This window comes from Mus caroli, unplaced genomic scaffold (assembly GCF_978045245.1).
Source record: "Mus caroli unplaced genomic scaffold, Mus_caroli_1 scaffold_15, whole genome shotgun sequence".
NCBI classification, from domain to species: Eukaryota; Metazoa; Chordata; class Mammalia; order Rodentia; family Muridae; genus Mus; species Mus caroli.
In genome coordinates, this window is record NW_028227270.1 from 87,222,496 (window position 1) to 87,247,363 (window position 24,868).

Here is a 24,868-nt window from a genome sequence, read left to right on the forward strand (position 1 = left end):
TTATCTTATTAAAAACAGAACCAAACAGAACTCTGAGTTCTGGGAACAGGGTTAGTCTCCTCAGGCCTTCAGTGTCCTGGTGGCCATCTTGTTTTTCCATGATGTGGACAATGACACTCAGGTCTGACTTGTACCTCAGACCACTGCATTCTGCTCGGCTTAGAAGGTGGCTTTAAAGAGGTGTTCTAACTCCATGCTGGGCTCCCAGAGGGACTCCCACACTCCATGTACTTGTTCAGAGCAGGTACCACTGACTACAAAGTCATTAGTTATTGTGATACAGCTGAAACAAATGGGAGTGCTTAAAGGTCTTTGGGTCTAGCCTGTCAATGACTGGCTTTGTGTCATGCGTCCAGATCTCTTGTACAAGGGCACACACCATGAGAATAAACGGCTTCATCTACTGATCATCCTTCAACTCATACAGGTTCAGCCACAACTTGCCAAGCCATTGTCTGGCTGTCAGTGGTAAGCCTGGAAAAGATCTGAAAGTCTGTGGTCACAATCTAGGCCTGGATCTGAAGCACCTATCTTCAGCAGTGGACACACAAGTCTTCCCCTATTGAACACTAACAGACATGATTTTAATACTAGGACCCTGATTGCTACTGCAATTCCAAAACCAGCTCTGGCCTCCCTTGCTATTTTATTCTCCTTAAAACTCCACTAAAAGCAGTTTCTAATTCTGTTTTCTTAAAACAGCATTAGAATAGAAGTTAAAAAGAAAACATTTTTTAAAGACTACGCAGGCTCCTTCAGGAAAGCCTGGAACCTTCCCTGCTCCAATTCCCTTCCACTGTGCATGTTCCATGCAGTTAATGATGACCCAGCCTGTGTGACAGGAGAAGGCATATAAACTTACAGCAGGAAGCTGGGTGGTGCCACATGCCTTTATTCCCAGCACTCGGGAGGCAGAGGCAGGCAGATCTCTGAATTGGGAGACCAATCTGTTCTACAAAGTGAGTTCCAGGACAGCGAGAACTGAGAAACCTTGTCTGGCGATGGGGTGTGGGGGAAATAACGTTACAGGAGAGTCCCTCCAAAGAACATGTAGCAATATCTAGTTATTTTTCTCACACCTGGTGAGTGTGGTGGGGTTGAATTGTACAGTTGGCATCTTGCAGTTAGAGGCCAGGAATGTTCCCAAATATCCTACTGAGTACAGGATAGCCCAGCAAAGGAGGATGAAGTGCCAATGAGTGCCAGAATGGCCAACAAGGCCAAAGCGGCTTTGCAGCCCATCCTAGCAGTGACTGTGGCTGGTGTAGGCGGCTTCAGTCTTCTACCCTAGCTCCTTCACTCACTTGTAGGTTGCAATATGGGCTTCCTAAAGGCACAAGATGACTCTGAAGCTGTCCTTTTTTGATTGGTGGCACACAGAAGAAACATATTTGTACAGCACACTGGAGAAAACTGAGGAAACAGTTTATTGAGCACAGGGAACAGTGCTAAGGCGCCAGTCATATCCAGGGAGGAGGAGATGGTATTTTCCCCATCAGTGTTTCCTGCACATCTGTTCCCTCTGTGGGGCTCACAGGGTGGGAAACTGCATGAAGCGCCAGAAGGGCAGAGAAACTTTAGAAACTTAAAAGTAGACTTTTTACAGCAGTCAGAATCAGCAGCAGTTCTGCAATGACAGCCAGTACCTGAAGATCTATCTCTGCCCTGCACTTTTTTCTCCTTAGCACTCCTTAAAAATCTCTCATTAATTGATAATTTGATAGACTAGAATTACACATGATTCTTAAAGCTTAAGGTGACAGTACAGCATTGGATGCTCAAGTTAACAGATCCTATAGTTTTTAGAAGAGCCGTGGCTCATAGAAGGCATTTGAGCAGAACTTTCCTGACTCACAGTCCATGAAGCGGGAAGCTAGCTGATTTTACATTCTTTGAATGTTTTTTGTTTGTTTTCCCCTTACCCAATGAAACCACAGGAAACTGAGCAAATAACCTAAGTGATGACTATGACACAAGCTGAACGAAGGCCACCTTCCCCCAACATCTTCTCTCCCTTTGAAAACCCAATACACTGTATTTTTAATTTTTTTCCTCCTACTGGTCATGGACCCACCATTCATTCAGCAGTCTTTATCCTTGTATGTTCTGAAGAAGCACTGTGGGCTTCAGATTTCTCTTCCCATCCACCAGTTCCAAACTGCATGACCCTGTGTGCTCAGATGCAGAGCTCATGCTGAGATAGAGTTCTGAAGGCTAGTGGGCAAACGGGGTTTGTGTACCCACACAAACAGTTTGTTTCCCACTGCCAGAGCCTGCCCAGGCTTAGCTCTGGCTGGCACGAATCAAGTGGTTCAGCAGGTCTATCCTGCAACATTGGTGAAGTGCCTGGGCCAACTTTCCCACTGTAGCCCCTTTGATGCCTTCCCGCATCAGCCACTTCTGAAGCATTTGGTAAACTTTCTCTTTCAGTCCATCTCTTTCATAGTCATGGTCAATTTCATCGATCTGAGACTCAGTGAAGCCCAGCTTGCGGGCACAGTTTTTCCACTGTCTTCCCAGGTTTTCCCTGATAGGGTTCAGGTGTTCATCAGTCAGACTAGTGGTGTTATCTGTTAAGTGGAAAAGAGAAGAAATATCAGGCTGCAGCCCATCTGACCAGTCTAGAGTCTGGTTTTGCTGAAAAGGCCCAGGAACGTAAAGAATATGAAGAGACATAGAGAGAAATTGTTTTGTTTCAAGATGATCTTGCACTGTAGCCCCTTTGTCTCTCTGGGACTTGGATTATAGTGTGCACCACTATGCCTGGTGCTAACTTAGCTGTTACTGACTTGTTGGGCAATACTTGACCTAACCACAGCCACTCAGGAGTCTTTATATAGAGTTAAAATAGGCTGCTGTTTCCTTCTCGGCAGATGTGCAGCTTCCTGAGCCCTAACTGATGGCTTCATGAATAAAAGCCCTACTACATGGCTAGCTGTTCTATTCAACTCCCACTTGAGTCCTGTTCTAGTTAGACTAACTGGATGTAATGGGCAGTGATGGGGTGGGGGTGGGGCAGGAAAACTGTCAACTTACACAGGGCACAGTCCAAGGCCACTCTTTTCTAGACAGTTCACTTTCCTTTTTTCCCCCCTTCCCTCTCCCTTTTGCTCCAGCTCTGCTCCCTCCGCCCCCCCCCCCCCCCCGGTCACTCACTTTCCTCTTAACACGGACACTGAGACCAAGTGTAACCTTCATTTAATTACTATGTCTTCCTTTATCTCTCAGTGGATAAGAATATAAACTTTTCAAGGTTTTTTTCTGTCTTACAAATCAAAGACTCTTCATTTTATATATACACGGCCTTTCTCTTGCTATTAGCTTCATCACCTTAGATGTTCATAAAAATAACACATATAGGGAACACATGAAGATAAGAAAAGGCCCAGTATTGTAGTGAATGCTTTTAATCCCAGTACTTGGGAGACAGAGGCAGGTGGATTTATGTGAGTTCAAGGCCAGTCTGATCTACATACAGAACAAGTACCAGGGCTATAGGTATGTCTCTCTCTGTGTACACACACACACACACACACACACACACACACACTCAGACTGGTAGTGGTGGTGGACAGGGAGATAGAGATAGACAGATATGGAGAGAAGGGAGAGAAGAAAAGACAAAGTCATCATAATAGTCTTTTGTTCTCATGCCACCTCAGAACCTTGTTTCTCCCTCAGCTCCATTCTTTCTTCAGTACCGTAGTGCAGAGTCTATCAACTATGGCAGCAGACTAAGACCCTCCTAAGATAACTGTAAATCGCCAGTGTCTGCAGGAGCCCTGGGTGTCAGGAGAGTCACAAAGGTAACTCCAGTTCCTCAAAAGCTAAGAACCCATCTCTCAGGCATTTTAAAGACCACTCCTCTAATGGAATAGTACAGGGATTGGTGGGGCCTGAGGGCCAAGTCTGGCTTCTGCTTTTTGTAGTTTCAGGAACCATATCTGTCCTCATCTTTGTGCAAACTACCTGTGGCTGCTTCTGCACTCCAATGACAGAGAGGCCTCAGGGTCAGCAGAGCCTTGCCTATTAAGTGGCCCTTCATAGAAAAAAAAAGCCAACCCCTATGTAAATCAGAAATTTGAATTCTGGCTTCTTTCTGAGACAGGGTCTTGCTATAGCCAGGGTGGCCTGGGACTCACCATCTTCCCACTTTAACTGCCCTAGTGATGGATTATTGGCATACATCATCACACATGGCAGAGTTCTGTGGACACCTCTGAGCACTCTTGTTTTGATTACAGAGTGATGTGGAAGGCATGGTCTCCTGTACTTTACAAAATCTCTTTGCTGTAGAGCCAAGGGAGCTATTTCCCTAAGTCTGAACAGGATCATGGGTGATACATGGGTTTAACATTCCCAGGCGGTGCCGTATGTTTTCAACTCACACTGATTAGTTTAAACTTTATAGCACCACCACCAATTAGATACTGCAATTCTCCCTGTTAAAAAAAAATAGATTACAAAAGATTAAAAACTACTGAGTAGGGGCTGGAGTAGATGGCTCAGCAGTTAAGAGCACTTGTTCTTGCTTGGGTCAGTTTCCAGCATTCCCAGAGCTCACAACTATCCATAATTCCAGTTCCAAAGGATCTGACACCCTCTTCTGACCTTTGTAGGCACCAGTCGTGCATGTAGTACATGAAGACAAAAAAGTCATACAAATAGTATATAAATCTAAAAAAATTAAGGAGGAAATATAGGATAACTCAGGGAGAATCTTAAAAGAAGATTCTATCATGTTCTCATCAAGAAGTAAAAATTGTCAAGAGATGTCCAAGTCATAAGATACTACACCCTTAAAAAATTTCCCTTCAATGCTGGGGACTGAGTTCAAGGCTTCATGTGTGCTAGGCAGGCATTCTACCATAGCTACACTTCAGCGCAACATTGATCCTTAAGAATTTTACCAAAGATGGCTTGGTGTCTGGCAGCCGACTCTTCTTTGCAAGTATTGTTTGGTGGTTGTGAATTCAGTCCAACATCCATATAATTGTGGTTTCCAATCTGAATACCAGAACTATTGAATATAGTATATTTTATGAGGTCATCTGAATAGAAAAAGAGATATAGGTAAGTGCATGGGATTGAAAGCAAGAGAAAATATATGGCATGTAAAGGTATGGGGCTTTATTACAGATGTTCAACTGCTTATCCTATGATACCCTTAACAGTCATTTCTTTATAATATGGCTTCTCGACTTCACAACCATTAACAAAAGACATCAGTGTTGGCAAGAATGTGGGAATATGAAGGGAATGATCTATACATTGTTAGCAATGAAAATCATATAACCAATGTGGACTACAGTATTGAGTTTCTTAGAAATTAAAGATAGAATTACCATGATTCAGTAATTCCATTATAGGTATGTACACATACATGCACATAAAGAGACACAGAGACAGACTGCCTAAAGATGTCTATATCCATGTTTACAGCAGAATCACTCAAAACAATAGCTAGCACCCCAAGTGCTACTTTATTCTCCTTTCCCACTTACTGGTAACCCATCCTCCTTACATGACAGTTAGTGTTGGAAAGCTCACATTTGTTAGTTACACCTGCTCACAGAAGCAAGGAATACAATCTGTTCATCTACTAAGTTGGTGGTCTATGAGATCCTCCTTAGGGCATAGTAATTCCATGACTGACTGTGAACTGAGACTCCCTAATACTGGCAAAAACTCAGCATCATTAAGGGGATCTATTCTCAGCAGGACTGGGGCCTAAAGAGAGAGTAAGGACGCCTGCAGCAAACTGGTAAGACTGGGCTACTCATCTGGAGAGAGGACCAGAAAATGACATGCTAGGTATCGCTTATGAACGTTTTGCACATACTCAGATTCAAGCTCCTTGAGGAAAGAAGCTCGGGCTGTTTGTCCATGTTACAGCTCTCCAGCAGCCTGGTACAAAGCAGGAAGCCCTCTAGGAATTTTTATTGAACTAATAATGAATGAATAAAATACAATGGCGACACAAACCATTTTAGCTGAAAATGCAAAGGGAACAACCACTTCCAGGAAAACCTACAGAAAAGGCAGGAAACTTTGGGAATTTGTCATTTTGAAAGAAACTGGTCTTTTGTGTGCTTGTTCTGTATCAAGGACCACAGGGTCTCATGCATGCTAGGCCAGCTCTGTACCACTGAGCTACACAGCCCGCTCAGTGGTTCTCAAAGCTTCTCCTACATATGCTGGTTCCAGGACTGCTAGGATACAGTACCGCTATTGCTAACATCTGGATAAGTGAAGGGTTATTGATGACATCTGGTTAAGCGAAAGCAGCATGGGAACTATTATTTGGTAATAATGGTGAATACTAAGTTACTTCAATGCTAAAGTATTAGAAACCACATCAATTAGCTTGGATATTACCAGAGAGAGCTATGGAAAATGAAAACCATCTTTCTTACCACAAATTGTAGTCTATATCTAAATAAGAAACAAAAATACCTAAGACTTCTTTCCTACACTCAGAAGACAAGAAGCAAGATAAAAGAATTTAAGAAAATACTTTCCATTTATTGGAGTGGCTGGGTAGCTTGAGATTAGCATCTCACACAGCCTAAAGAGAAATGCCTATCAGTTATAAGGATCTATAATCCACACTGGAGGCATCCATGATGAGTCATAGGCAAACACAATTACACACCAAGTGGTCTAATGGAGACCATTTCAATGTGGAAGGCTGCACCTGTCTGCTACAGGCTCTAAGTAATATACTCTTTGTCTCCATGAATAACTTACACTCAACAACAATGCTAGTAGTGCTTCATTCTCAGGGATAAAAAAGGAAAATATGGGGACTATTAAAAACTCATTTACCTGCTACTGGCCCAGAGAAGTATGGCATGGTGGGTGTGCTTCCCGGTATGTTGGTCTCTGGCACTGGAGTTTTATAAGTACTATACATTTGGCTTAGATTTGGCGGATACCAAGCTCCTGTACCTGTAGTTCCAAACCCATGCTGATTATACAATCCATTGTTCCAAACTGCTTGGGTGGCTGGCCATGACTGCTGTTGCACTGCAATTCCACGACTTGTGCTGGGATCAGAATGACCTCTTGCTCCTGCACTCTTAATATTCTCACGAGCTCTCTGCTGTGCAAAGGGGTCATGAGAGACCCTTCGTTTCCTTTCCTCCTCTCTGTTGTAAGCCTCATTCTGCCTTGGCTGTGGTTTTGTCTGTTTCTCTGCAAATATTCCAAAAGCATGATAGCTGGCTTCCTCTTGCAGCTTAGCCTGCACACTGCGATCATTCTCGTCCTGTGGGTACTCTGGGGAGCAAGAAAACCAGGACTCCTCCACAGGACCCATCTGGAATCCCTGGGAACTGTGCAGTGATCCAGGTTGTTCTGTAGCAGAGAAGACATGATCAGTACAATAAGTAAGTGACACTTTTGTGAACCTGTCCTTGAGTGACATACTGAAAAAGAACCATGCAAAACATATAACAATCTCCTTCCTCTAAGTTTAGTATATGATCAGCAGGAACCCTGGCTGCCAAGCAAGAACACAAAGAAATTATCACAAGCAACACAAGAGAGAGTGTTGCAGGGATAGCTGAGGCAGAAGGGGACTTGGGTTGGACCGAGATGGTGACTATCACCTTGAAACCATGTGGAGTCTAAAAAAAGCAGCAGCTAAGTCCTGGGCACATCCTATTGTTCTTTTCTTCTTGAAAAGTCAGTAGGAGGGCTGGAGATGGCTCTGTGATTCAGGGCACTATTCTTGCTAAGGACTTAGGGTGGTTCACAACAATCTGCAACTAAAGTTCCAGATCTAATGCTGCCATGGACACTGTCCATATATGGTACACAGACTTAGACACACATACAACATATACATACATACAATACATACATACATACACACGGCAGTGACCTTGGTATCTCACACTGTCTTCCCTTTTGACATAATGAAAAAGCACTCCTGTGTGAGTCTGAGACCAACTTTTCTGCAGTGCTCTGATCTCAAGGACTATGTACCCACATGTGTCCCTGACTTCCTCCTTAAGTGTCACCATCTTTCTGTGAAGTGCATCAGATCATTATGTCAGGACACTGTTGTTTTGGTGAGCATATAGTTAAAAAGTATTTCCAAGATATGTATGTGACTGGATTCTAGAGGACACATAAATTCTATTAAGTCAGTTGTTTGATTTTACGTTTTCAGAAGTATTTTAGGGATAGAGTAAATGAGCGAGTATGCAAATGAACGAATAGGTGTGTTACCTGAATTTGACCTGCTCGGAGGTAAGGGTACACAGTCATGCTGCAGTGAAAACATTCTCTGCAAAACTGGGCTTTGATCTGGATACTCTTTCTATAAGTGAGAAGACATGTACACACTTTAGTAACCAGTAGAAAATTATTTTGAAAAGAATCCATCTCTTCACAACATTAAGATATTTCATACAAATTTAATTAGCAGTAACCTTTTCTAACAAACTAAACATTTTTCCAAGAGATAAATCGATATGTCAAATTAACATAGTTGGAGGACTTATATTTCCTGATTTCAAAAGTCCCCCAAAGGGAACAAAGTCAGAGTGCTGATACTTACATAAAACAGACACACAGATCAAAAGTGCAGAAAAGGTATAGCCTAGAAATATTCTCCACCCCATTACATGGCTGACTGATGTTTGACCAGGGTGGCCTGGAACATTCAGCGAGGGGAAAACTGGACATAGACATATAAAAAATGCAGACGGACCCAAACTATATACAAACATTAACTCAAAATACATCAGTGACTCAAATTTAAGGGATCAAAGTATAATACTCTTAGAAGAAAGTACAGAGGAAAATAGTCATGACGCTGGTCCCTGCAACAATTTCCTGACAATGACACCAAAAGCACAGCTAATGGTTCTCATGCAATCAAATCAAATTTATGTCACATCAAAATTTAAGTGTGTGCATTTGAAGAAACTACCAAAGGAGTGAAAAGGCAACCCACAGGATGGGAATATATTTGTAAATGAATATATAAAGAACTTCTCCAACTCAACAACAACAGCAACAACAACTACCACAACCATCCACAATCCTACAAATAACCCAATTTAGAAACTTGCAAAGGGAGGGTTGTAGATGTAACTGGATGGTAGAATACTGCCCAGCACGTGCAAGGTCCTGGGTGGATCCCAAGCACTATAACAGTATTCTAGCCAGGCACATGGGTGGGACACATCTATAACCCCAGCATGTGGGGTGGAGTCAGGAGGATTATGAGTTGGAGACAAGCTTTGGCTATTTAGTTTGACACTGTCAAAACCAAAAACAACATACAAACACCCCTAAAGTGGAAAAAACCGAAGCAGTGTTTCTCCAAAGAAGATATATATATAGGGAACTAGCAGCAGCCTAGGAGAGATGCTCAACCACCAGAAAATGCTACTTTACATTGAATAGAATAAACAAAGGACAATCACAGCATAAAACAGCGTGTTTGTGAGGATTTGGCAACTGAACTCTTGTAGACTGCTGCTGTGAGATGGTTCTGATGCCATGGAAAATAGTTTAAAGGCCCCTAAAAGTGAAACAGGATGTCTGCATGGTCTACCCATTCCATCCCTAAGTAAATAGCACAAAGAAATGGAAGCACACATTCGGCCCAAAAGCCTGTACAACATTGTTTTCATGGCATCAACCAGCAGCTCAAAGGGAGAAACAGGCCTGACATCTATCAAGAGGAGTTGTCATAGACAACTGTGGTACTACCCACACAGTGGAATGTTATTCACCAACAAAATGAATGGCATGGTAAACAAAATACTTCCACAAATGGAAAAACACCATATGGTTTTATTCCTTGGGCTACCTAGAACAGGCAAATTCAGAGACAGAAAATAAAGATTCCCCAGAGGCTGGGGAGAGGGAGAATTAGGGACTTATTATTTAGTAAGTTGAGTTTGTGTTTGTGATGATAAAACTCTAGAAATGGAAAGTGGTTGTCTTAGTCAGGGTTTCTATTCCTGCACAAACATCATGACCAAGAAGCAAGTTGGGGAGGAAAGGGTTTATTCAGCTTACACTTCCACATTGCTGTTCATCACCAAAGGAAGTCAGGACTGGAACTCAAGCAGATCAGGAAGCAGGAGCTGATGTAGAGGCCATGGAGGGATGTTCTTTACTGGCTTGCTTCCCCTGGCTTGCTCAGCCTGCTTTCTTATAGAACCCAAGACTACCAGTCCAGGAATGGCACCACCCACAAGGGGCCTTTCCCCCTTGATCACTAATTGAGAAACTGCCTTACAGTTGGATCTCTTGGAGGCATTTCCTCAACTGAAGCCCCTTTCTCTGTGATAACTCCAGCTGTGTCAAATTGACACAAAAACCAGCCAGTAGAGTGGTGATGGTTAAGCAACCCCGAACTATATACTTCACATGGCTAGAAAAGTTAATTTTATGCATATTTTATCACAATAATTACAAAGTAGGGGTGGAGATACAGCTTAATCAAAGAGTCTTTGCCTAGTAAGCACAAGGTCCTAAAATCAATCCTCAGGATAAGGGGAAGGTGATAAGAGAGATAATCTTCTTTATATAAATAACATTTTTATTAAAAATATGAATTGTAGAAAATTATATTTTTCAAAATCCTACCAAGGATATAAGGTTAACATTTTTATAACTTTCCTCTAAGATTTTTTCTTATTCACATTTGTATTTTGTACTTAACAGAATATTGATATCAATAAGTGGTTCAAAATCATTTCCTGAATAAATGCATTATTTGGGAAGGAACGCTACAGCATATTGTATGTCTACATATTGTAGCATTTTAAATATTGCTTTTACTTATTACCAAGTTTAGCTTTAAGTAGTGTTTTGTTTGAGTCAGAGTCTCACAATGTAGCCCTATGTTGTTTTGGAACTCTATGATGTTATATAGATTAGGTTGGCCTTGAACTCACAGATACTACTTGCCCCTATTTCCTGAGTGCTGGGATTAAAGTATGTTACCATGCCTAGCACTTTCAAGCATTTTAAAAACATTTTGTGAAAGTGATTTTTATAGCTATTTTTCAATACATATGTACTTAAGTAACAGTCTTGAAAATTCACACAATGTAGAACATGCAGAACCACCTCTGTGTGCCATTCCCTCCAACCCTCTACAGGGAATCTCATTCAGAGTGGGAGGCATAGCCCTTTTCTCCCTCTCGGCATGGGCATACACATTCCAAAGTATACAAATACACACACACACGATTTAATATGAAGTGAATCACAACAGTGCTGTTACGTGACTTTTTGTTTACATTATCAAGTCTTGAAGACTCTTCTGAGTCGTTATATTCATTTTCACCTCTTCTCAATACAGACTGTATGTTTTCAGATCAGTCATGGTTTGGGGCATCTATTTAAGATATTCACATTGTTCCCAAATTTTTACTTGTTAACTAAGGTATAAGTGCTTTTGATATTACATGTTTGCGTGTGTGTGCTAGGATGCACTCCTAACACTGTGAGTACCCATGCATTGGCAGTTTCATAATGCTTTGAACACATATGTGAGGACAGATCTTTACAACGCCTGATAGCTAATTCAGCTTCCAAGAAACTTCACCAATTGGTGAAGTCACTGTCTATTATTCTGCATTTTTACCAACACTATTATCCATCATTCAAAAATGGTAATCTTCGGGGTGAAAAACGAAGTGATTCAATTTGTTTTTCTGTGAGATCAGATACAGGTCAGAGATTTGCTCGTCAGTGATATGGTATTTCTTCCTATTATGATTCTGGTTTAAAAACATTGTTTTAGCTACATCATCTGTTTCCTAGGGTGGTATGTTTGTTTGTTTGTTCCTTTCTTTCTTTTCCCCCCATACCAACAAGTTTGTTGTGTTCTCTAGAGAATTTGGTGGGATTTGTCATTAGGACTGTGTTCTATATATCAGTGACATTAGGAAAGCTAAAAGCTTTAGTGGGCTATATGCTTCTTTCATCCCACGATTATTTCAGCATATATTTAGCATTCTCTCATGTCTTTTTGAAAAGTTTCTGCATGTTTGCCAATCTATAGACACTCTGTATCACCTAGTATGGTTTTATTTTGCATTTCCCAGATTACTAATAGGGTTATATGCTTTTCTGATGTAGTTGTTGGCTGCTTGAGTATTCTCTTTGGTGATTTGCTGACTTCAGTATTTTGTCTGTGCATTTTTGCTTGTTTGTTTTTGAAACAGAGTCCCACTATATAGATTTGGCTAGCCTCAAACTCATAGAGATGTACTTGAGTCTGCTGAGTGTGTGTTTCTGTCTTGCTTCTCTTCATGATTTGATGCAGTAGCTTGTCTTTCTGACTTGTTAAGACTCCTCTGGGTTCTGTGCTTCTAAGTCCTTGGGAGAAATAGTAAGGGCTCTTAATCACTGAGTCACCTCTTCAGTTCCTTTTCAAATATTTATATATGTTCGTTTAAAAAATGTTCTGTGTGTGAAGGTAGGTGTGACGGTTGCTATTCAAAGGGAAGTGCGACGGTTAATTTTAACTGTCTACTCTAGAATCAATCACCTAGGAAGAGAGTCTCAGTAGGAGACTGTCTACATTAGATTGTCTGGTGGACAAGTCTGTGGGGGGTTATTTTGATCACTTAGATGATAAGCTCACTATATGTGGCACCACTCCTTTGGCAGAGAGAATTAGAGAGAGTGGAAAAAACAAGCAGCATATTAACATGAGTTAATGAATTAACAGTGTCTTGCTCTCAACTGTGGATGATAATATGACTAGCTGCTTTAAGTTCCTGCTGTCTTGACTCATTATAATTAGCTGAACCTGGAACTGTGAGACAAATGAACCCTTCTTCCTGTAAGTTGCTTTTGTCAGAATATTTTATCACAGTAAGGAAATAAAACTAATACAGCAGTCATTTAGAGGTTAACTGATAGAGAGATTTATATGTTTGTATTAGGTCTTGTATTAAAAACGTGTTTTAAACAGTCTAACTCCTTCCTGATTGTTTGAATCTGTTTGCTGTATCTATTAAAGATGGCTGTATTACTATCTCTTTTTATGGTGATTTGTCTATTTTTCTTTGAGTTCTGTCAATTTTTGATTTGTATATTTAAGAAAATGTTACCATGGGTATGTTCATATTGAAAGCTACTGTATCTTTCTGTGAACTGAACCTCTTTGTCATTATCAAGCATTCCTGCTTGAGGTAATGCTTTTCCCCTCCTGCTATCTACTTTGATTATTGTATGTCTCTTTTATAGTCTAAGTATTCCTTCGAAGTCCGGAAATTCTAACTAGCTTTTTTTTTTTTTAATCTACCTACCTACTTACTTGGAAATCAGTTCGATAGCCTTGGTTGTTTATTGAAGTTTACTTTTCACATCTATAGATGTGTAATCCTGAGAGAGTTATGGCAGCATAGTGATGACTAAGGAGGGAGGGAAGGAAGAGGTGGGAGAGGTTAGGAGAGAGGGACAGGGAGAGGGAGAGGAAGAGCAGATTGAGTGGAAACTGCACTTTGATGTACCTCTCAGATTCCAGACAGCAAATTCTCCACTTCAGTCTTAGGTACGGCTGTCACTCAGAACTTAGCACAAAGTGCATTGAGAAACCAGCTTTTCTTGAAAGCATGTGTGGTTCTCAAATGACTCTCCCCAGCAATATTATCTGCTTGCTTCTCTAAAACTTCCCTCTCAGCATTAACTTGTGGGTTAGCATTTTTATTTTTATATTCCTTTGGCTATCTTAATAGACATGTTCCTTCTCTTTCTCTCTCTCTCTCTCTCTCTCTCTCTCTCTCTCTCTCTCTCTCTCTCTCTGTGTGTGTGTGTGTATGTGTGTGTGTAGTTGCTTGTTTTGTGGTGCTGGAAAAAGAACTCAAAGCCTCATGCATAATCTATCATTGAGCCATATCCCTAGGAAGTATTTTATAAGTTCCTCAGAATGACTAACCCACTTGTAGTATAATCCAGTCTCTTCAAGTGATGTGGGTGTCTTTCTTTTTCTTTTTCTTTTTCTTTTTCTTTTTCTTTTTCTTTTTCTTTTTCTTTTTCTTTTTCCTTTTCTCTTTCTCTTTCTCTTTCTTTTTCTTTTTCTTTTTTGTATTGTTACATATATTTCCCTCTCATTTCATGCATGGAAAAATGGGCCCAACTGACAATGTGATACTTCAAATAATTGCTAATTGTGTGTGTGTGTGTGTGTGTGTGTGTGTGTATGTGTGTTCACTAAGCTAGCTTACTTCAAATCTCAGCAACAAATTACACTGCATTTGCTTTCATGATTGATAATGCATTTTGGTACGCTGCTGTTCTGGGCACTTGCTAGATCACTCACCTTTAAACTTGCCACATCCTCTTCTACATATTCTTCAAAATGACTTAAGTAAAAAGGCCTAAATTCTTCTTCAATGCCTGTATGAAAAAACAGTATTTTAAATGTTTTATCTTTTGTACATGTTCACATGTGTGTAGGTGTGTATGTTGGCCCAAAGACAACACTAGCTGTTCCTTAGCTGTCATTCACTCTGCTTTTTGAGACAGGGTCTCTTGCTGGCCTAGACCCTGCCAAGGCTAGTCTGCCTGGACAAGCAGCCTCTGCCTGTCATCTCCTCCCTGGCACTAGAATTACAAGTGTTTATCATCACAACTGGCTTCTTAATGTGATGATTAAACTCAGGTCCTCTTGCTTATAAGCCAGTTTACCAACTTCCCAGGCCAACTTCCCAGCCCCCCCCCCATTTCGTAATTAAAATGTCAAATATTAATAATCTATTATTTCTCAGCTACTTACCATAGTGTGTAGACAAAGCAATGAAATAAAGTTTGAAACCCCAAATAACTGACTGATAAAAAGACTAGAGCTCAATGCCAGGTAGACATTATAGGGATAACACTTGCAGTCCCTTGCTTCAGCAGAACAGTGTACCTTTCTCTGGCCACAGCATAGTCCCGATAGTGTGAGGTAATTGCCAAGTGAATAAAGATGATGGAACTCCATGTTTTCTATCTCTGGCACTAAGAAACTACAGCTACTAGAATGGAAGTGGGGGTGGTGCTGGACATGGTGAATTATGCATGTAACCCCAGGCTGAGACAGAGCCTGACACAAATTCAGGGATGACTTCCAAGCTAGCCTGCACTTTACAGAGTGAGGCCTCATCTTCAAAACAAAACAAAACAAAACAGGAAATCTTCAGTTCTAGGATAGACTAGTAATGTTTTCCCTTATTGTTCCATCTAAGTATAATAAAATAACCTAAATATTATATATAAAACATATAGATACTCTGGAAGAAAGAAAGGTAGACAAAGTGGCTTGGACTTCATGGTCTGTGAAAACACATGGCACAAAGTTCACTGTGCCTCACTCACACATCCCATGGTTAAAGCTGAAAAAACAAGCAATCCAGAAATATCACCAGGCACAGACAACAGCAGTAACAAAACAACAAAAGCTTTTTTTTTTTCCTAGTCAGAGAAGTAAGCATGCAGCAGCCTACTAGCACTCGAAACCTTTGGTCAATGATCAATCTACTAACCAACTAATATCACAGAAAACAACCATGATTTTTACCCTATTCCCACAAATTCAATGGACAGCCTAGACTTCTGTTTGAATGAGAATGGCCCCCATAGGTTTATATATTCGAGTACTTGGTCCTCAGTTGGTGGAACTCTTTGGGAAGAATTAGTCTGTGTGGCCTTGTTGGAGGAGGTGTGTCATTGGGGGCAGGCTTCTGAGGTTTCAAAAACCCAAGACATTCTCAGTTAACTATCTCTGCTTTACGGTTGTGTCTCTAGATGTGAGCACCATGCCTGACTGCCTGCTGTCGTGCTCCTTGTCATGGTAGTCCTAGCCCTCTGCAACTGTAAGCTGCAATAAGCTCTTTCGTCTATGTTGTCTTGGTTTTGGTGTCTTATCACAGCAACAGAAACATAACTAAGACAACCTGCAGCCTTGTCAACCCCTGCCAGGATGATATAAGAGATCATCAAGGAGGAAGCCACAACTTTCCTGCGCGAAGCTGGTAACAAGCTCTTACAATACCACAGCAGCTCTGAAACATCTCTGAATCTCCTAATGAAATAAGGTAATTGGGGCAGAAGCAGGGGGAGTTAACAACCTTAGCTCAAGGGATGGTCTCTAGCAAGGCCGCAACACTGATTAGAACTGGAATACTGGGGACCACTGTGTGATGCCGGGAGAGGAACTAAAGATTAATAAGTTCAGTCACTAAAATGATTTATTATGTGTGACCACATAATAAAACTCCTATATAAGCCCATAATTGTTGGGGTCCAAAGAGTTTCTAGGTTAGTGAAAAAAATGCTGAGAGGGAGGCACACCTACAAAGGGTCTGGGGATTGCCTGTAGAGGATCTAGGGGCTCCCCTACAGATGGCCTGGGGATCCCCTGCAGAGGGTCCAGAAGCTCAGCAACCCCTACCTGAACACACTGCCTGTACACCTCTTCTATCTGGTTGTTTCTGAATTTAATGTTTTATAACATTGAGTTATATTTAAGTGCAATATTTTTTGAGCCAGATGAGTCTATTACTAAACCTGAGATGGGGTATATACACCCAAACTCATAGTCAGCTGGGCAGAAGCCTGGGTATCTTAAGTGGGTACCATGTGGTGATAGTCACATGAGACTAAGCTCTTAAATGTGGAATGTCATGATAGCCTGCATAGTGTTAGAAGTGTAAATATATGTAGTATGATGCATGACAATCAAAACAATGGGTAAATAAAAGTAAAAAACTTTCTTTTAGAGTTTATGAAGACTGAAGGAAAGCTACAACATAGTCTGATGCATTCCACATGTATGAATGAGAAATGCATAAGGAGAAAGGTTTATATACTTAACTCAGGGTGATAAAATGGCAAACTGGAAAATTAAATAATATGATAAAATAACATATGGATAATATCATGCCTAGAATGTCCTTGAAAATCATGCAAGAAAAAAAAAACTACAGATGAATCAAACTAAAACTCTAGAACAAGTTTAAGAACCTACAAGAAAATGCTACAGTTTGAATTTTGAACAACCTTCAATGTATGACCTGGTCCTCAGCCAGCAACGCTGTCAGTTGTGGGACCTGTAAGAGGTGGGGCTTTAGCTATGCATGGTGGCATACCTTTAATCACAGCAACCAGAAGGCAGAGGCAGGGGATTTCTGTAAATTTGAGGTCAGCTTGGTCTATACAGTGGGAATGGATGGAACTCCAGTTCTCTTTTCTCACAGAAATACAACAACATGATGCTTTGTACATACCTGAATGCCTCCTATTGTATCTCTGCTCTTCTCCTTTGGCCTACTTCATACTCTAGGTAATCTAGGGGATGGGATGGGTGCAGAACGGGCGAAACGCTCATGTCTCCTTCAATTTCCTCAACTACAGGGCCAACCTAAATGGCAGAATTCATTCCTAAAGATACTAATAAGAATGCTAACTAGGGAGGCAAATAAGTGAAAGAAGCTAGAAGTGGTTAAGCCAAGTGTTTATCAACAGATGAACACTCACACAAAAACTGTCTATCTACAGAGTAGAATCTTATTCTGCAATAAAAAGGAAATTCGGACACATACCACCACATGGATGAACCTTAAAGACATAGTCTGTAAAACAAGACAGATACAAAACAGAAGTATTATGCAATTTTGGCTTACATGAGACACTAGGGGAAGTCAAAGTCAATAGAATTGTGACTGCTAAGGCTGGGAAGAGAAGAGAGGATAGGGGACGCAGAGCTAATGCTTCCTGAGTACAGAGTTGTGCTCTGGCTGAGGAATCTTGGAAATAGATTGTGATAAATGTTGTTGAAAAAGCAGAATGGATTTCACACCACTGGATAGTATACTTACAAGAGCTAAAATGGAAAGCATTATATGTGCTTCAAAACAGCAACAGTAGCCGGGTGGCGCACACCTTTAATCCCAGCACTCGGGAGGCAGAGGCAGGTGGATTTCTGAGTTCGAGGCCAGTCTGGTCTACAGAGTGAGTTCCAGGACAGCCAGGGCTACACAGAGAAACCTGGTCTCTAAAAAACAAAAAAAACAATACAAAGCAAAAAACCCAACCCCCCTCAAAACAATAACAGTGCTAATCCCCCGAAACTAAAGGAGGAAATGAAGAAGCCCATGCTTTGGGGAAGGGTAGGCCCTTTTCATTGACAAGATGCTTGATATCTGTCTAGTCAGTTTGAAGCTACATGTGATGTGGTAGTCAACATATGTTTCTAACTGTGATGGCTGATTTTCCTTACCAACTTGATTGGATTTATGGTCGCACTTCTGGGTGATGCTAGGGAACACAGTTCTAGGTGTGCCTGTGGTGGTGTGAAGCAGGGAAAGCTCATCCTGAATGTGGGCAGCATTATCCCATGGGCTGAGACCTTGCACTGAATACAAGAGAGCACATGACTGCCAGCATCTATGTTTGTCTCCTTCCTGGTTCTACATGCAATGTGGGCAGCTGCCTTGTACTGTAGCTGCTGTGACGTCCTGCCATGGTAGGCTTTACCCTTAAACTGAGCCAAACTAAACCTTTTCTTTGAGTTGCTTTGTCCTCTATTTTGTCGCAGCAACAGGAAAAGTAACGAAATTACCAGTGTCACCTTACTGAAGAGAGTCACTATGTTAGATGCATCCTAAATAGGCACGCGACCCATTCTTACCAAGAAATGTTGGCCTGTCTTCTGGGATCGCCTGCCAGCACCGCTCCATGAGGCCGATGATCTCCCTTGGACAGTACTCAATGATTTCCTCTACATTTGGCCTGTTCCCAGATTTTATGCAGACTACGAACTGCTCAGTACAGATGACATCTGCAAAGAGGGATGAACTTCAGTTGGGGCTCTCAGTTCCACTTTACTCTCAAGCAGGAAGATGCCAGGACCTGGATAATACTGCTCTTTTGTCTCTACCTAGGATATGATTTTTCCATGGCTGTCTCATTCCATAAAGTAACAGTCTTGTGGCAAGGAGTTGATGCAGACTACTACAGAAATGATAGGATGATGTTTTGAATTTGCAGAAGAGAAACAAAATTCAAAACAAAGCTACCTTTTCACAGAACAAACAAATGGGTAGTCATGGCATTCTCCCGAGTTCAATACAGAGGCAAATACAGGATGGTCTGAGCTTTAAGAAGCTCAGTTTAATGAGAGTGACTTGAAATATACATGCTAACTAATACTCTAGAAGTAACAATGATGGGTTCTGGTATAAACAATCATGATGAGAACAGTTAAAGTTGCTTATTGTGCCACTCAGTGCAGGTGGTAAGCAACCTGTACTGTGCTCATAAACTTGGCATCTTGTTTGGGGGATGCTACTTTGGAGGTGCTTGTGGTATAAATGCTGGGTCTAACAGGTCTGTCGATATCTTGGTCATGGTCAGAGACTAAGGTTTAAGAGACATCAGCTAAGAGATGGTGATCCCTGATCTACTGGTGTTAGTAATCACGAAGAAGTCACAGAAAGTAGTCCTTCCTTTCCACACTTAACCAAACTGAAGGATGACTTTTCCCCTGTACAAACAATGATTTAGTTACCTTTCCATTCCCAGTTGACTGAACAGTAGATAATGAAAAAGGCTCATTCACAAATAGAATCAAGGTATGGGGTGTATGCCTGGTAGTAAGTTCCTACTCTAGAAGAATAGTGGAGTTTTATAGCAACTCCCAAGCTAAGCTATACTATAAAGTAGTCTACTTACCCCATGAGTTTATTCTAAACTGGGATGACTAATTCAACAAAGGTCTCCTGAGTACCTAATATATTTCAGGCTCTCTCTTTCTCTCTCTCTCTCTCTCTCTCTCTCTCTCTCTCTCTCTCTCTGTGTATGTGTGTCTATATGTATGTGGTGTCTATGTGGGGTGTGTGTATCTGCTGGGTCTAACAGGTCTGTGAATATCTTGGTCATAGTCAGAGACTAAGGTTTAAGAGACATCAGCAAAGAGATGATGATCCCTTATAAATAGCAGTGAATAAATTAAATATGGGATTGGCCTTTATGATTCTACAGAAAGAAATTAAATAAACAATTATAGATTTTTAACAGAATTCACTAAAGGGCATTATTTCATGTTTAAAAATTATTATATTTAAAAAGTATAGTGTGGGGGGTGTCTGTATATATCAGAAAGTCAGAGAAAAGAGGAGAGAGAGAGGAGAAAGAGGGGGAGGAGAGAGAGAAAGGAGAGAGAGGAAGAAGAAGAGGAAGAAGAAGAAGAGGAGGAGGAGAAGGAAGAGGAGGAGATGGAGATACATCTATATGCCACAGTGTATGTATAGAAGTCAGAGGTCAACTTTCAGAAGTCAGTTCTCTCCTCCACATAAGTCCTGGAGTTTGGACTGAACTCAGGCCATCAGGGTCAGTGGTAAATGTCTTTACTCACTGAACCACCTCACTAACCCTCATTTAACAGTTTTGATTACTATAAAAATCCCATGACTATAATGTCTTACTCTCATAGGGCTCCTTTTTTGCAAATATTGCCCAAAGGACAATGCCAAAGCTGTACACGTCCGACTTCTCCGTGGGCTTTGCATTGATGTCATTCAGGTGTTCGGGTGCCATGTAGTAGAGGGTACCTCCATTGTTCTTCTTAGTGATGCTGCTCACTTCTTTCTGCTTGTTGTCTTTCTCCTTAGTCAGTTTGCTCCATGTCTTAAAGGAAGCCACACCAAGATCGGCTATCTGGAAAAGAAGAGGGGCCAATGGAAGTTATCATGAAGGCTACAAGTAAATTAAGCTGGATTTTCATGAAATCAAGACTGGGTCTTATCCAGTATATGTGTGGCACAATCAATTTTCCAGTGGCTGCATGGGGCCTATCTTGAATAGCTACCTTACAACACATTCTCGGAATATTTATGTAAAATACTGGCATATCAATTATTTTTTTTAAAGATTCTTTTAAACATTTATGTATTTCGGGAGGGGGGGAGTACATATGCCAAGATGTGTGTGTGAATCAGAGGACAACTTGTAGAAGTCCTTTCTTTTCATTCGCCAGGTGGGTCCTGGAATTGAACTCAGGTCTTCAGGCTCAGCAGCTGAGCGATCTTGCTGGGGCCTTGACATCTCAATTCTTAGCAATAAGACTGGGGCAAGACAACAAAATGGTGTTTGTACTAATTTCTCATTTACTTTGCATTTTTTTTTTTTTTTGTTTTTGTTTCTGGGGAAGATAGAGACTGGTTACCACACCTTTCATTTGCCCAATGGCATCCAGAGGACCATGGCTGTTTTTCCAAGCATCCAAAAGCCACCCCGAGGGTGAGATGGTTGCTGCTACTTGTTTTGAGTTGGCAGTTTGAACCTAAGAGAAGACAGGATGGAGAGAAAGAAATGGAAACACACATAAAGGCAGAGAAAGATAACCAAGTCAGACACAGCAAAGAAGAAAGTGGCAAGGGAAAATGGCAGAGCAGGACAGTTATGGGAAAATCCAAGGAGATGGTCCTCTTCTGTCTCTAAGAAGCATTTAGGGAGGAGCTGGCTAGAGCATGTGCTTACCTGAAATTCACAGATTTTAACCCAGGTCACAAAGGCTAAGTTCTTAATTGAAAGAATGAACAGAACTGAAAGGGTAAAAGGCACTGGGATTAATCACTCTGAGACATGAACGGTGTCTGATGTGGGTCCTGGTTTTCCTCAGTGCTACATGTTCTCAGGTTCTTTTTGTTTCTTGTTGGTATAGTTCTGTGGAAGAAACCCAGAACTCCGACCTAAGCTATCTAGTCCCCATTTAGGTCTCCAGCTTGGATTCTAGCTACCAAGACTAATTATATGTGTTGTTGCTTCCTCAGTTAAATGTAGCCCCTGAATAGGCAAAAGATGGGTGTCCTTTTCCCTATTATCTTTGCTATAACAAAAAGAATTTTCAAAAGGAAATTGACTTTTTAAATGAAAATTGATATAAACAGGATGTCAAAGCAGAAGTCTTTGTCTTGGAGTGCTGGGTCTGAGCCTAGGACCTCAGATGTGTGAGCCTGGTATTCCCTGCTGAACCATACCTCCAGCTCCACAAAGTGGAGGATTCTGAGGCCAAAATGGTTGATTTACTGCTGCTTTTAAGCCATTTCTGAATTCTAAGAATGTTCTCCATACACTTCCATATTCCCTTTATCTCCAGGGTGGAGAAGTCTTAGTCACAGATTCCCAGGGAAAAATGATGAGCAGATAGCCCATTGCAGAGTGAAGACAGCAACCCCTGACTGCTTCCATTTCCAAGTCTAATCAGAATGAAACAAAACCCAGGAACCAGGGATGAGATATTTTTTCATCACTGTGTCCTTAGTCTTCTCTTGATCTAGTCAAGCCTGCACCTTTCATACCATGTCAGCCTTGCAAGCAGTGGCAAGCTGCTGAATGCTGTGTTCATCATGATCAGGAATGGATTTCCAGTGGAAAATTAAACTACAATTATTCAGCCTTCTCAAAGTATACAGATATACTGTATACTTTATGGATTACCTTAATGTGAAAGTCACGATCAACGAGGATATTCTCAGGCTTCAGGTCCTTGTGTATCACACCTTTGTCATGTAAGTAGCACATGCCTTCTATGGCCTCCACGATTATCCTTCCTTTCAATGAAAGTGGGACATCTATCTGGAATAACATATTAAGTCTATGAAGTGGAGAGGCAATCTAACAGGCAAGAACAACTACTCCACCCATGAGGGTGGGATGAGAGCCCAAGGTTAGTGTTATCAGGTTCCTCCCACCATGTGGTCCATAGCACTGCTGCCCCTGGGAAACAAGCTCCTTTCAAGAAAGACTTTTACCCCAGGGCCTATAGGATAGCCAAATACTAATGCTGTATTTTGTTTAGTGCAAACAATAAAAATAAATTCTGTGCCAATCTATATGCATATAAAAATACTGGAAGAAGAAGAAGCCATGAACTTGAGAGAAAGTAATTAAGGGGATGTTGGGGGTTACATGGGAGGTGCTGGAGGGAGGAAAGGGAAGGAGAAAATGGTGAACTATATCCCACCTTTCCCACTTAAAAAATAAATAAATCATTTATAATAGAATAACCTGGGACTCCTTCATTCTATTGCATTATTATGTAATAAAAGCTCATGTTTGAAAAATCTTGAAACCAAACTCCTTGCAAACAATGACATTTATTATTATTGTTACCATTATTTTTACTATTACTTCTAGTTCTCCTACTACTCCAAATATTGCCTCTGTATATCTAAGATGATGTTTAGAACATTTGAATGAATAGCAAACCCACAAACATTTCCATAGCATACTGTTGTGATATGACATAGGTATTTACATAAGAATAACATCAGGGAAATGGGAATGTGAAATGATACAAGGAGACATAGAGTTCAAGGAAGGATGTTTACAGTGCCAACAAGCACATAAGTATCTCTGCCACATGCATGATACCATGCAGGTTCCATTAGGGTTTATGTGGTGACCTGGCAGCAGCAGACATTTTAGATCTTTGTAGAATCTCAGGTCACTCTTAAAGTTATACTCTAATTATATCAACCTCAATGTCATCATTTAAGAGAGGTATGTTTCTGTTTTAGAAGTATTTCAGTTTTTCTTAATACTAAAACTAGCTTACAGACAGAATGATTCTTAAAAACCTATAGGTGTCTGTTACTGGGTTACAGGCTAAAAGATCAAGGGGATGGAGCTTGGATTCCCGAGGCATACGGAACCATAGTCTTCACACCACATCTATCCATGCTATAATGGAACCACAGCATCAGCAGCTTGACTTCCACAATAGAAAAGATAGCAGAGGGCTGGATCTGGTGGCACACACTTCTAGTCCCAGATACCAAGGAGGCTGAGGCAAAAGGATCTAAAAGTTTGAGAGCAGCATTGTTATTGCCCTTGTTTGCAAAAATTAGTTGATTAATTAAAAATAGCGGCAGAGACTGTTCCTGTCTTCATCAGTATACTTTCAGGAAAGCTTTGTTAGCAGGTATCATTGTCCCCCACCCAACCTCTTCCTGTTTCTCTTGGGTCCTTGACTTTTCTTGTCCCTATCTTGTGAAGCTTATCATTGGCTGACCCCACAGAAAGGCTTTCATCACAGATGACTTATCTCTGGATCAAAATGCCTACTTCTGTCACATGGCTGATCTTACCTCGTTTGGGGGAAGAGAACCATCTGGTAAAACCTCAGTGCCACGTGTATCATATTTTATCCTTCCCACCATGTTCATGTTTCTGAGGGATCTGTTGATTTGGCAGTTATAAGGTATGGGGAGATGGAGGGAGGGGAAATATTTGGGACAAAGGCAGAAATGCTGCTGCCCCTTACATGCAATCTGTGCTCTGTCCACAGTTGGTGACTGGCAGTTCTACAAACTGGCATCCCCTAATTCCTTCCTATATGTCGTTCTCTGTGCCTGGAGTGTTTACTCCTTAGTTATCTGCTTCACCTTGTCTTTCTGCGGGAAACCGTTCCCACCTAGCTCAGGTTGGGGTGGGCACCTTGCCTGTGTTTCACAGCAGGTGACTGTATGCCTATCAGACACCATCCATCACATCATATGCTCCAGTTGCTTCTTCTGCCTCGTGTACTTGCCTGTGTTGTATCAGCTATGGGCTCCTGAAGAACTAGCATAAGATACAGACTCTAACAGGTAAAGAAACTTTTTAAAAAAATTATCTAGCTTTGATAAATTCATCTCTTCCCTGATTTTACATTTTATATTGCTGTGGTTTATATTCTAGATTTAACCTATAGCAACTTCTTAAATGGTTTAAAAGTACAATTGCTAATATCCCACTTTCTCTTATAGTCAACAACAGTGCACACACTTTTGTTCATTACCACCTGTCATTTACAGCATAGACATTTTCATCAATCAACTTAAATTTGTTATCA

General features: G+C 41.1%; 1 protein-coding gene across 2 annotated transcripts in view; it reads right to left on the reverse strand.

The window, feature by feature from the left end:
• Positions 1-1,409: 1,409 nt before the first annotated feature.
• Positions 1,410-24,868, reverse strand: part of Ripk1 (receptor interacting serine/threonine kinase 1) — a 32,224-nt gene continuing 8,765 nt past the window's right edge. For both annotated transcript variants that reach the window (XM_085831189.1, XM_021180251.2), the window contains 8 exons: positions 22,471-22,608; positions 20,457-20,688; positions 18,662-18,811; positions 14,312-14,388; positions 8,239-8,329; positions 6,829-7,359; positions 4,911-5,051; positions 1,410-2,570 (listed from right to left, as the gene is read on the reverse strand). In XM_085831189.1, the coding sequence (XP_085687315.1) occupies positions 2,284-2,570; positions 4,911-5,051; positions 6,829-7,359; positions 8,239-8,329; positions 14,312-14,388; positions 18,662-18,811; positions 20,457-20,688; positions 22,471-22,608 (1,647 nt within the window). In that variant the 3' untranslated portion in view covers positions 1,410-2,283. The remainder of the gene's footprint in view (positions 2,571-4,910; positions 5,052-6,828; positions 7,360-8,238; positions 8,330-14,311; positions 14,389-18,661; positions 18,812-20,456; positions 20,689-22,470; positions 22,609-24,868) is intronic.